Source organism: Genypterus blacodes, unplaced genomic scaffold (assembly GCF_046128005.1).
Source record: "Genypterus blacodes isolate CSIRO-AG114 ecotype Tasmania unplaced genomic scaffold, CSIRO-AGI_Gbla_v1 ptg000154l_1, whole genome shotgun sequence".
Taxonomy (NCBI): Eukaryota; Metazoa; Chordata; class Actinopteri; order Ophidiiformes; family Ophidiidae; genus Genypterus; species Genypterus blacodes.
In genome coordinates, this window is record NW_027466956.1 from 2,826,509 (window position 1) to 2,840,000 (window position 13,492).

General features: G+C 40.4%; 1 protein-coding gene across 5 annotated transcripts in view; it reads left to right on the forward strand.

Annotated features, from left to right (window-relative positions):
- Nucleotides 1–9,249, forward strand: part of klc1a (kinesin light chain 1a) — a 36,639-nt gene extending 27,390 nt beyond the window's left edge. For 4 of the 5 annotated variants that reach the window (XM_076166073.1, XM_076166077.1, XM_076166075.1 and 1 more), the window contains exons 14-16: nucleotides 3,369–3,499; nucleotides 5,938–6,004; nucleotides 6,620–9,249. In XM_076166073.1, coding sequence (XP_076022188.1) covers nucleotides 3,369–3,499; nucleotides 5,938–6,004; nucleotides 6,620–6,685 — 264 coding nt within the window. In that variant the 3' untranslated portion in view covers nucleotides 6,686–9,249. The remainder of the gene's footprint in view (nucleotides 1–3,368; nucleotides 3,500–5,937; nucleotides 6,005–6,619) is intronic. The other variant, XM_076166078.1, reaches the window with a different exon arrangement.
- The last annotated feature ends 4,243 nt before the right edge of the window (nucleotides 9,250–13,492 follow it).

Here is a 13,492-nt window from a genome sequence, read left to right on the forward strand (position 1 = left end):
GGGCATGTTAAAGGCGACAAGCTCCATGCACGATGGTGCTATTCTGCCCCAACTTTGTAACAGCATATAGGGGCAAGAAAACTCCATCACATCTGTACATTTTATTATTATCATGACTTAAAGTGAAAGAGTATTTCCGAATATTCCTGAATTAGAATTCACTGTGCTTCATTATTCTGCTGTGTCATGCTTCAAGACCCTAATGCTCACCTGTCTAAATTCTTGTTTTGGAATATGACAATGGCAGATTCTTTTTCAGTTGTTTGAAGAAAATAAAACCTTCAATTATCAATAAAATGACTAGAGAGGGAGACTTTTTGAAGCTTTATCTGACAAGACTGTATAGGTGAAGACAAATGTATCAGCCAGTGAGCGACTCCCAGCATCGTGCATGCAGCCTGACTGCCTTCTGTAAATCTGTACATAGATATTTAGGGAGGGGGGAGGGGGGGGCACTCTAGCTGTATTTGATGGAAATCTAGAAACTGCTATAGTCTACTCTGTTCTTTCCTTCTGCTACTAATCTTGTGTCTGTTGTCCTGCCTGTGCATCTTACTGTTTGTCTTTCTTAACTTCTAATAAAACCTTAACTCTTTGCTCACTTGAATGACTGCCTGTCTTCTCTTAGTGTGGTCTATGTGTGTGTGTGTGTGTGTGTGTGTGTGTGTGTGTGTGTGTGTGTGTGTGTGTGTGTGTGTGTGTGTGTGTGTGTGTGTGTGTGTGTGTGTGTGTGTGTGTGTGTGTGTGTGTGTGTGTGTGTGTGTGTGTGTGTGTGTGTGTGTGTGTGTGTGTGTGTGTGTGTGTGTGTGTGTGTGTGTGTGTGTGTGTGTGCGTGCGCGCCTTCATAACTGAGTGGGCTTGCAACCATTATGCCTTTTTAGAAATTGTAAGAATAGTTCATAGTGCCGATAATTCTGAGTATACACAGCCCAAAACATCAGTGTTTGTGATGCAATTCAGGTAAAGGTGGAGGAATCTCAGTACATGGATGAAATTAAAAGCGTTCTGTTATTATGCTTAATCAGTTTTATGAGACAAAGTACACCAAGTGAGGACATGCATGTACAGACTGCTCAAGGCTACAGTGTGTGGTGTATTCAATTCTGTCTCCAGCTCTCTTCATCTCTTTTCCATCTCTGTGCCTGCCCTCTGAGAAGACGAGGGGAAGTACAGTATAATGACTAAACTGCCACTGATATTCCAGATTCCGGTTTATATAATCATGTGGTGATTAGGAAAACACACAAAAGACACCGAGTTCCAACGCATACCCTGTCCCGAAGTGAGAATGTGCTTTTAGTTAGCACCACTATAGGCATTCTGAAAAGGTATAAACACTGTGGATTACCAACCTGGTCTCTGACGTACATAGTTAGAAGAACTGAGCCTGACAGAAATGACACTGCAGCCTTACACAGATTGAAAGATGGAGCGTTAAATGCTTTTCTTCTGTCTTTAAATGTAATCAGTTGTTGATTACATATATTTTGGTAGAAAAAAAAAAATGTCTTGCCTTTTAGAACTGAAGTTGGTTGCTGTTGTACCAGTTTAGACATCAGATCTGATGTTAGATGAACCAACCGATGTGCCGGCATCACTGTTTCCATACAGCCTCCCCCATTAAAATGTGTGTGTTAAAAGAACTTCTATCTAACTTCTATCACAAACTAGATAGAATGTTTGCCAGAAAAGACAGTAAAAGCTTTATGAGAGCATTGATGTCAGAGGCCACAAGATTAACTTCACTAATCTATTGATATTTGGGAGAATTAAAGTTAAACAAATATTGCATTTGGACAATATCAGAAATTAAGATAGTTGCCATAAATTGTAATCATATCAAATGTTGGCCGTATAGAAATACAGATGCTACTACCAATGTTCACATTCTAGGTCAACTCCCTGTTTTTTAAGTTGGTCTCAGTCTTGGTTCACATTATTATATATATGCAATTTGTCATTTCTCATGCAATTTGTCTGAAACCTGCTGTGTTGACATACAGTATGTTTCCTCCAGCTTAACACAGATAGAAGCTTCTCCATGTATATCTTACTAAAGTGCAATCTCCTTATATCTATGTGAACCTCTGTTTCTGGTGTAGCTGTCCTCTATGGTTATGTTTACTGGGCTGTAAGGTGCCAACACTGAATGATGAGGGTGATGATGAGGATGATGATGATATTGTGACGATAGTATTGAACAATTGTCAATCTGACCCCTGACCTGTTTAGAGATGCAGGGTTTTCGCCACTTGCTGACCTCTTACATAGACCGGTATTAGAAATTTTAAACACATGAATTTGAAAGATACAAAAATAACCCCACAAGAACATGAAGCGATTGATTTATGTGCTTAATTCATTTTGAATATTGATCCAAGTGTTCTCATAATTGTCATATAGCCAAAGATTGGATAGATTTGATTTGATTCTTCTTGGAAAATGAAAGAAAGATGCAGCTTGAATATTGGATATGATATCAAATACACAGGTGACCCAAATCTGATATGAAAAAAAGTCTCATTCAGTTGTTTACACTGTTCAAGAAAGAAGTTGACCACCTTGGCTTTGAATGTTGACGTTAATGACACCTTTTGGTCATTTTCTCTTTAAGCTATTGGTTCATAATGTTCTGTCAGATCTGTTTAGATTTGAATCGACATTAACACTTTGATCAAGGCTCAGGTGTTATAATCATATATATATATATAAACACAACTTACAGTAGATTAGTCTGCCCATTATGAAAGTACAATGTTGAGAGAAATCCTCTGATGTGTAGATGGACCTGCATCTGCTTTACTGCATCTGATATGACCAGTGTGTGTCTGTGTTTTAGTGTTTGACTAACTTGTGATTTGTGTAAATGTGTTATTAAGGTTGCAGTGGGCATATAATTGAGGAATCGATATACAATGAGAGATCAGTGCAAGACATCTGTCCTCTCTGGCTCCTCCTGCTGTTGGCTGCTGTCATGTAGCCATGTCATGCATGCAGGGAGGCTTGTGTTGAGGGAGCAGCTGAGGAGTTTGAGCTGAGGCAGACGGAGCAATACCTATAAAGGTCCTGATTCTGCCCACTACACAAACACTACTGCTTTAAATAGGAAATGCAGTGTGGAACTTTGAACTTTGAGCCCATTCCTTACTGGATATTGAAACGCAGTCATAAATTGTGAGTAAGACTACAAAGTAAATTGAAGTCCCTCCTTGCCTCAGTTAGATTTGTCAGTGTTGGTCTAACACTAAAACACATGTATTCTATATGTTTCTGTATGGGTGTGTATTTGCATTCAGACCCTTGTGACTATAGTGTGTGTGTGTGTGTTTGTGTGTGTGTGAGTGTAACCTTATGACGTCTTCCATCAGGACGGCTCAGGCTCCTTGAAGAGGAGTGGCTCCTTCAGCAAACTCAGAGCCTCCATCCGCCGCAGCAGTGAAAAACTGGTCCGCAAGCTGAAAGGCGGCTCATCACGGGACAGCGAGCCTAAAAACCCCGGGTAACTATCCACCAGACAGACCCACTAGGTGACTTTATAAGTCTGAGCGCTAGAGGAGCAGCGCCGCCCTCCTGCCCTCATGTCTGCGGCTGGCATACTAACCAAAAACAACAAAGGGATTGGCTCTACTTTGCTTGTGGTGAAGTGGTGAAAGTCTAAAAGCTGTTTGCACATGAAATGATGCACAGAACTTTTCTCTGATCTTCCTCCTGCTACATCAGTTTATATTTCTGTCCTCAGACTGCCTCTACACAGTTTTGCATTTTTCCAACGGGAAATGTGATTGCCCCTCATGTTATAGTGTGATATTACACGGCTCTCTGTAACGCTTCATTCTGATCACTGCATTGAGCTGTGAAGTATTTTATACTAATGACTGCAAAGTTGGCACACGGCGAATCCAGGTTTCTCTCTCGTTAGGTAGTTGTGAAAAGGGAAGGTAGCTAGTAAAAAAAACATTTAATATGAATAAATTGATAATACATCAATTGATATGATGTATGAAATATTTTCCTCTGTAAATAGCCACGCAACAAGTGAGATTAATGTGGAATTAAAACTCAACTCAACCTGTAAATCTGTCCAATATGTTCCCTTGAAAGCATGCAAGCATGCAAAACCTGGGACAGAACACATTTCTGTGTTTTTAGATTCATTCCAAGCTTGTTCTGATTGGCCGAGACCTTCATGTCTGATCTGGTGACATCCACAGGCGCTGACCAAACACTGGCTCTCCAGCCTCGCTCGCATGCGTGTAGACCGATGAATTCAGAGGTATTACATGTTCATGTCTACATGTTGACCAATCAAAAGCAAAGCTCTCAGGGCAGCTCAGGACCTGTGTCAGCACACGCACTTCTATATTACACTCTGAACATGAGGGATGCAACTATAACTTAAACCACAAGTTCATGTTGTGGTTGATGACATCTGTGAGGAGAGCAAACCTACTAATATGTGCTTCTGGAATGCCTCGATGTTGGTCAGCCTCTGGAACTCACTTTGTCTTTTTTAACCAATAATAGTTACAGCTATTTATTACATTTGTGCCCTTAGACTATTTATTTCAATTCATTTTTAAATACAGCTCATTCATGTGATGGAATTGTATCCTTGTCTGTTTCTTTGTGCATTTGACTTGGAAGTGCTTGTCTGCATGGCCCTTTGGTTTGGAATTTTCTTCTGTGTTGGATTTTTATTTATGAATAAATTTTTATTTGAATGTACTTGCATGCCTCATGTGTGTGCGCGCTCCTTTTGGTTTCCTTCTCTGTGCTGCACTTCTCTCTGGCTCCTTTACATGATGAAGTGATGATGTCTTCTTCTTCATCATCATCATCATAATCATCATCATTAGCATCATGAGTGTTTATTTGTCAATTAAAATGTAAAGCACTGCAAACATGTCCATTTAAGACCTTAAAGTGAGTATGTCCCTCTTCTTTTATTAATTATAGAGACTTCATAAAGGAGGATTCTGGAAAGTTTCATTCACACTGGATGAAATTGTCATTTTATCCAAAATGAACCTAGATTTTGGATCTTCTCCATCAGCAAATGAGCGCAGTTGAATCAGCTGAATTCCTCTAAAATAACGATCATTTATTGGTCGATCAAATCTATTTTTGTCCATAAAACTGAAAAACATCAGTTACTCCTCCTTAAAACCCAGCTTTTGTTTTCTCAAAACACAAAGCTGGGTGCACTGGAATATCCAGTGAAAGTGGACATGTTCTGCAGTAGCTTTGTTTTCCACACATGAATGCTGAGTGCATGTTTACACCACTTACAACTGACGGATAACAATATATGAATACTACTGAAGAGTTCATGCAGGTCAATAAAAACATCATACAGACATAACATGAAAAGTTGTTCAGACACAGAAAATGTGTGTTCTTGTAAATGTGTTGCTGCAATGTGCCACAGGACAATTATGGACTATTTAAATATTGGTCAATAATTGATACATTTCAATAAAAGGGCCTAACATTTCATCTCAAAGAATCACTCAAAGCATCACTGAATGAATATATTTTTTATTTGCACTGTATATTATTTTTTATTTGATGCATTTTATGATTTTAACTTTTATCAATACTTCCAGAGAATCACACAATTTTAAAGAACAACTTTATGAATGTTTTAAATGGGCTAAGTAATAAAACATTTGTTTGATTAACCAATGAAAAAGTGTATAATCAGTCCAGTGGCACATCAGACTACATGGTGGGGTTTTGAAGTGAACAGGTATAATTCACTTTTTAGTATCTATCAGCAGTGAAACTAACCGTTGTGTTAATCTCACAATGGCATTAACCAGCACAAATTTAATCTCCATTGAGCTAAACACACTCTCCACCCCTCACCTCTGACCTCTGACCCCTCATCCCTGCTCCTCACTGACATCATCTTGCATGTGACTATTCTGGGTGCAGCATGAAGCGAGCCAGCTCACTGGGGGTTCTTAACGTGGTGGACAAGGCTGCCAGCGACCATTATCAAGTAAGGAACCCAAGAGTTTCTGAGTTTAACCCGGATCAAATACACTCTGTGGGTTTATCTGGGTTGAATCCATAAAATGACCACTGTGTTACAATCAGATATCAAATACATTTTATGTGCACACTTGAGAGCTGGTGGGAGGCTCATGGCCAACACAAATCAGTGTTGCCAATAGATCTCCTGGCAATTGTGTTGCTCCCTCTCTCTCTCTCTCTCTCTCTCTCTCTCTCTCTCTCTCTCTCTCTCTCTCTCTCTCTCTCTCTCTCTCTCTCTCTCTCTCTCTCTCTTTCTGTCAGGCAGCCATGTCACATGTATGAGTTGACGAGTTTGTAAAACCACTAGTGACATCATGAACGAACCTCACACACTAATATCACATACTTTAATGTTTAAACTAATCAACTGAAATGAATAACAGGAGTGTGTTGTTCGGAACGTTCTACTATAAGAACATTTAAAAATGGTTAACTCCTACAATGTCAAAGACATTGATTTTAGGACATAAGTGCAAGCGGTGTATAATAATGTACACAAACTTCTCACTTAATAGACAATATAAGTGAAGGTTAAGCTGTTATTGTTCACCAACAAACCTACATTTCCTTTCCATTCTAGGAACGAAATAATCGTCTGAAGAATAGTCGGGACCTGAGTGCCAGTCACACCGATCTGGCACTTTGAAGGTGTCCGCTTGGCTGCAGAGGTCATAAGTAACAACTTCCTGCCTGGAGTCATGTCTTCCAGCCCAAGATGCTCCTTCAGTCTCTCCACAAGATGTTTGTGAAAGTTTAATATCTGCCACATGTTGCCTTATCATCTCCACCAGCTCCTCTGTGTCCCTCCACTCAGCGGTCACTGTACAGGTTGTAATGTTTGGTTGCACTTTTGATGGAATCTTTATGTGCTGGTTCTATTAGAGTGTGATATATGCTGGTGTATTTGCTGTCTTCTCGCCTGTTTTGAATCCATTGTTGTTGCTGGTCATGTGATCTTGGAATATGATTTGTGTGTATATTTGTATTATTACATGTAATGTGCGTGCGTGTGTGTGCGTGCTGTTGTGTTTGAGTGCCCATATGAGAGTTGGTCGTCACGATTTAGTCTGATCGGTTTCGTGTTTTGCGCTTTTACTATAAATGCAGATGCATTGTAGTTCCAAAACAATTTCCCTTTAAGAAGAAATAATCTCAATGGTTGAAGTGAGTGGGGCCAAATTAAATTTGTCCGTGCTAAAGTTGGATTTAAAGGTAAACATTGTTAATAATGCAGGAACCCTTTATCAACACTGTAATGGCAACTCAAAGCCCAATGAAAAAGCAGCAAGGAAATGTGAAATCATTGCTCAAGCTTTGGACTAAATCATTACAGCTTTGCTGTAATGGAGTTTCTGCACTGTCTTGTATCACCCACTTTAGCCACTAGTGCACTGAGCAGTGATAACAGTGACTTTAAGCAATGAAATCTGCTGGATCGTTACAGTGGCTGGAATAGATTTGTGCACTGTTCTGTATGTGTGAACCTGACTGCTCCACATAACCCGTGTATCTACTTTGTCATAGATCTACTATGTCATAGATCTACTATGTCATAGATCTACTATGTCATAGATCTACGTACAGGCTACAGGGGCTCACCAGGTTCAAGCAACCTGGGGCCGGTCATTGTAGCGGCCGGTGCGGCCATCACAGCTTAAAGTCCCTCCTCACAGCAGAGCAAAGTTGAGCTGTCTCTTAACATGAACACACTGCAGCTGTATATCCTTTAACCCAAGCTGGCTACTTGATGGGCAACATAAGTATCTGAAAGCTGTGACATAACATAAACAAAAAGAGAAGGGGCCTCAAGAGAGATTAGGATTTTAGAACGCACACCTTTCATGAATCTTTTCTGACTTTTCTAAGCTAATTCCTGCTTTTGGGTACATTTAGCCACAATTTTAAACAGTGGAAATGTATTTTAGTAAGGTACATTGCCAGGTTGGTAACTTGCACGCTTGTTTCCTTTGACTCTACCAATGCAGGTTTAACTGAACCAATGAGAATAGTTCTGTCTCAGAGAAATAATTCAATAATTCAAACGGCCTCCATAAACCTTTTTGAAAAACAACCCAGAAGTGAACATGAGCTCTGCTCAGTTTCCTCACCAGATTTTCAATGGAAATTCCACATTTGTCTTTGATACGTACTGAAAATAAGTACATCAATAAATTCAGGAGCAAATAAGAAAAAGAAAAAAAGAAAAAAGTAAACAAACAAAAAACCCCAAAACAGATTTCCTCCTTAAATCAACAAATTGTTCCTTATTTAAATCATATGTAAAGTATGAATAGAACATGTGGAAGTATTTTTACTTTACTTTTCATTGCAATTCCCCAAATCTCCTGAAACGACAACCTAGAAAAACTTTTGAGGCTGAAAGTCTGAAATTAGTTTTTTGTTTATCTTTCATGGCTGATTGGTAGACAAATGGAAAAAACCTTCTAATGTTTATTTAAACTACAGACCTTTTTCTTTCAATCAGAACTAATGTGCGAAAAAAAGAAAACATTAGATATGTACTGAGGGAATTTACAGCTTAGACATACTTGAGTGATTTGAGGTTTCAAACTATAATGTTCAGAAGATTCATTACACACTTACTGCCTTGGAGTCCAAACTTTTGTGTGTAAACTGAAGATTCAGTTTTTGATGGATGAAGTTCTATGTTTACATTTTTTTTTTTTTGTAAATTAAGTTGTATTGTTTCCTTTCCTTGTGCTGCTCTTTTATAACTCTATGTAATAAGCCTTGAAGTTGGTAATGTTGTCGAAATGTATGATGTAAAGATGATTGATTATTTGTTTAGGGTTTTTTTGGCACATGAAGGCCGATCGACACTTTCTCAGGAACAAGGCTTTAGTTTCACACACTGATCGCTCGGACACACTAAGGCATTTCCAACAATGGCAGGAGAGATGTCACAGCCTCGTTTACCAGATAATATAATGTATGAAATTATAAGACTATACTTTACCATGTGAGTAAAGTTTATATGATTTGGATTATCAACAAAGCTAGTACATAATTATTTAAGAATGTGACTATTGTTCAAGAAATTTTACAAATGTATAATATATCTCGATATTTGCTATTACCAAAATATTATAACGGAAACCTTGTTACGACTTTTACTTGATCTAGATCAGGGGTCCCCAACCTGTTTGTCTCTGAGAGCTACTTTGACAAAATAAAAGTGTCCGTGAGCTACCCATGTTTTTCATTATTAGTAACATTTATCCACATGGCTGATTCTCCACCAAAACCAGCTGAATAAAAGTCTTTTGTGTGAACATTAACAAAATGTTGATATCCAACACTTCAATTCGGCAACATTAGCCTGTTTTTTTTCTGGAAACATTTTCAGTGTCAAGCTCACACCAATAAATTCACATCATATTCATCATATTCATCTCATAGAAAAATGCAGTCTAAAGGGGAGGGCGGGGGGGTTAATCTGATTTCAATACCGCATCGGTCGAGGCCCGGGTTAACAACAATCGCCACCAGTTACGTCTTTTACACGCTATAACTGGGCTGATGTTCCGGACACACACAGAATCTCTCAAACCTTTTAAACTGTAAATGAAGGCCCCCAAGTGGTAGAATATACAAATTACATCCTAGCTGCTCTTGCAAAATTGTACTAACAGAAACTCTTCAAATTTGATAATAGCAATATGAATTTGGTTCGGTGAGTTTAAGTAAGACAAAATGAAAATAAAGAACAGAAAAGTCTTGTCGACATATTTCAAGGAAAATAAATCTTAAGTTTGCAGAAGTAGCATCAAGTCATTCTTTTGCCAGTCAAGATAAGATAAGATAAGATAAGATGAAATGTTATTATCCCGAGGGAAATTACTGTGCAACAGTTACAGTACAGCATGAAAAACAAGACCCAGAAATCAGAAATCAGAAATCACCCAACTAGTGCAATAATGAAAAGTGCAAGAATGCAAGTACAAACAATAAGGGGGTACAAAGTACATACAATGGGGGGAACAGTACATGACAGCACAAGTACATAAGGAAGTGCAATGTGCATCTGACTGAGGTATGAGTAATGACAATCTATACAACTACAGCATACACGTGTGTATATATGACATACAGCAACGTTTAGTGCAATATACTATAAGGTGACACTGAAGCAGGTTGGGGGGCCCAGATCCCTATGTCCCCACCATCCCACCTCGACCCGAGGTAGCTTTATTAAAGAGACTGGCAACCACAGACTGGTAGAACATGCTCAGCAGACATTGAAGGATCGAAGCCTCCTCAGGAAGTAGAGTCGACTCTGTCCCGACTCAGCCTCAGCGTTCTTAGACCAGTCCAGTTTGGACTCCCGGGTATTTGTATACCTGCACAGAGTCCACAGTCACCCCATTGATGGTCACAGGTGTGGGGGGTGACTTCTTCTTGCGGAGGTCCACCACCAGCTCCTTGGTTTTGTCAGTGTTGATCTGCAGGTGATTCAGCTCACACCACTCGACGAAGGAGTCCACGACACCCCTGTACTCCTCATCCTTTCCCTCGATGATGCAGCCTACTATTGCAGAGTCATCTGAGAACATCTGCAGGTGGCAGGGCTCCAACAGAATTGGCAGTCGGATGTGTACAGGGTGAACAGGAATGGTGATAGGACCGTACCCTGAGGGGCCCCAGTGTTGCACACCACAGTGTCAGACACACATCCCTGCAGTCTGACAAACTGCTGCCGACCAGTTAGATAGTCCACTATCCAGGAAACCAGGGGAGAGTCTACCTGCATTGCCGACAGCTTACTCCCGGGCTGGGCAGGCCGAACGGTGTTGAATGCACTGGAAAAGTCAAAGAACATGACTCTCACAGTGCTGCCGTGTCTGTCCAGATGGGCGTAGGCACGGTGAAGCAGGAAGATGACGGCGTCCTCTACTCCCAGTTTCGGCTGAGAGGCAAACTGGAGAGGGTCCAGTGATGGTTTGACCAGGGGCCGAAGAAATGACAGTACCAGTCTCTACGGTGACTTCATCAGGTGGGACGTCAGCGCCACCGGTCGGTGGTCGTTGAGGGTGCTGGGACGTGACTTCTTCGGGACTGGAACCAGGCAGGATGTCTTCCACAGCACCGGGACCTTTTCCAAGCTGAGGCTCAGGTCACAAGATGCTTTGAAGACTTTGTACTAAGTCATTGCCCGTGTTGATCCTGATGATAATTCTCCTGTCACACCTGGAGCAGGAAGCACTCTACGCTCTGCTTCTGATGCTTCATTTATACCAAAGCTTTAGTTTTTCAGTCTTTCTGTAACATAAAAGTTGTTTGAGAAATTCTGTGTCCCATCTGAGACATCTCCCCTTTGTCCTGTCTCCTCCCTTTGCATTTGCCTACAAAATCATTCCTCTGTTCCTCTTCTTCCTCGCCCCTCCTTCCTTCCTTTCACCTTGGCTGACTTCATCTTGCTTTCTGTTTCACTTTGTATTCTCCTCCTTCTCTCTCTCTCTCTCTCTCTCTCTCTCTCTCTCTCTCTCTCTCTCTCTCTCCTGTCTGACCGGCAGGCTTAACTCCAGATGCCTTGTATTGGTTCTAAAAACTTACCTTCTGCATGACGGATGCCTGGTCTCACCTCGCCTCAACCCCTTCAGCTTTGCGGTTTTCTTCAGTTCCGACTCTCCCTTCTATCTCTGTCCTCCGCCACCCCTGGGTGCTGGGGGGTGGGGGTCTCCACTATGCGTCACACTTGAGATATGTCATTTGTATAACACAATCCTATCAGCAGTGCTTTGGTAGGAACATCTTATTTGTCGGGGACAGCCTGTGTATTTAAATTCAAACTTCTGCTTCCCACCTTTCTCCTCTGGTGTCTCTAAGCACTGTACTCACTCTTACTGACTGTATGTATCTTCTGTGGGGAGGGGGGATGGGGGGGTGGATGTGAGGCGATTGGGGTGGTATTTATATATATCAACATTCAAGGTGTGCTTCTTTCTGCTGCTGGTTTCTGCCTCTCTTCTTTCTTCCTCTGTCTCTCTTCTGCTGTACTTGTATTGAGAGTTAATAATGTACATGAGAGGCAATGGAGTAACGTTGTGGGGATATGATTTGTTTCAGTGACAAAGTCTCAGCTTTGTAACAGATTCCTTCTTTTACAGCATTTTCAACCTAAACTCTATTTCCCAAGTTTTGTTCCATCTTATCAAGTGATTCTGACCAATGTATTGTCGGACATTTTCCAGCTTTTATCTCGCTTTTTTAACCCTAAAAGGCATACGGACAAACCCAAACATTTAGCCCCAAAAGCATTTCTTATTATGCATATGGACTAATTTAACTGAGGCAAACATGTCAGAACAGCAATGCAAGTGCTTATTTTGCATACAGTATCTAATCTTCCTGTACTATGAGTTTTAAGTCCCAGTGTAAAATCACGGATAAAGGTTGTATTAAAGAGTGAGAAATGAGTATGTTAGAGTACCTTTTTTTTTTTTTCCATGCCTCTGTTCTTGGTTGTTATTGGTCAAAAGATGTATTCCTAATCAATTTAGACCGGACAATCAGAGCCTGATCTTGAGTTAAAACAGCCAATCAAGTCCATCATAGCGTTCTGACCCTGTTACACAAAAACAAACATCCGATGACATCAAGGCAAAAGGCCCGAACAAAGACAAACGAAGGGAAAAGAGTTTAAGTTGAATAGAAATGATTTTTCACTCCTCGCCTCTCTTTCTCTATTTTCTCTCCACATTCCATACTGTGGAGTTCAGTTCATCTTTATCTTATATAAGGAGTAATGTTGACTCACAATAGGCCACATTGGGCTCATAGTGACTTCACATTCTATAAAAATATGGACTGAACTGAGCATGATTGTAACTCTCACGCCATGGATTGTGGCTCTTTAGGTCGCTTCTCATAATGGAAGTTAGTCAGTAGTATCAGTCTTTGTCACCTGTTTGCAATGATATCACAGTAAGATGATGTGACCTGATGAAGAGGGCATGTTAAAGGCAACAAGCTCCATGCACGATGGTGCTATTCTGCCCCAACTTTGTAACAGCATATAGGGGGAAGAAAACTCCATCACATCTGTACATTTTATTATTATCATGACTTAAAGTGAAAGAGTATTTCCGAATATTCCTGAATTAGTATTCACTGTGCTTCATTATTCTGCTGTGTCATGCTTCAAGACCCTAATGCTCACCTGTCTAAATTCTTGTTTTGGAAACAGGTTGGAATATGACAATGGCAGATTCTTTTTCAGTTGTTTGAAGAAAATAAAACCTTCAATTATCAATAAAATGACTAGAGAGGGAGACTTTTTGAAGCTTTATCTGACAAGACTGTATAGGTGAAGACAAATGTATCAGCCAGTGAGCGACTCCCAGCATCGTGCATGCAGCCTGACTGCCTTCTGTAAATCTGTACATAGATATTTAGGGAGGGAGGAGGGGGGGGGGCACTCTAGCTGCATTTG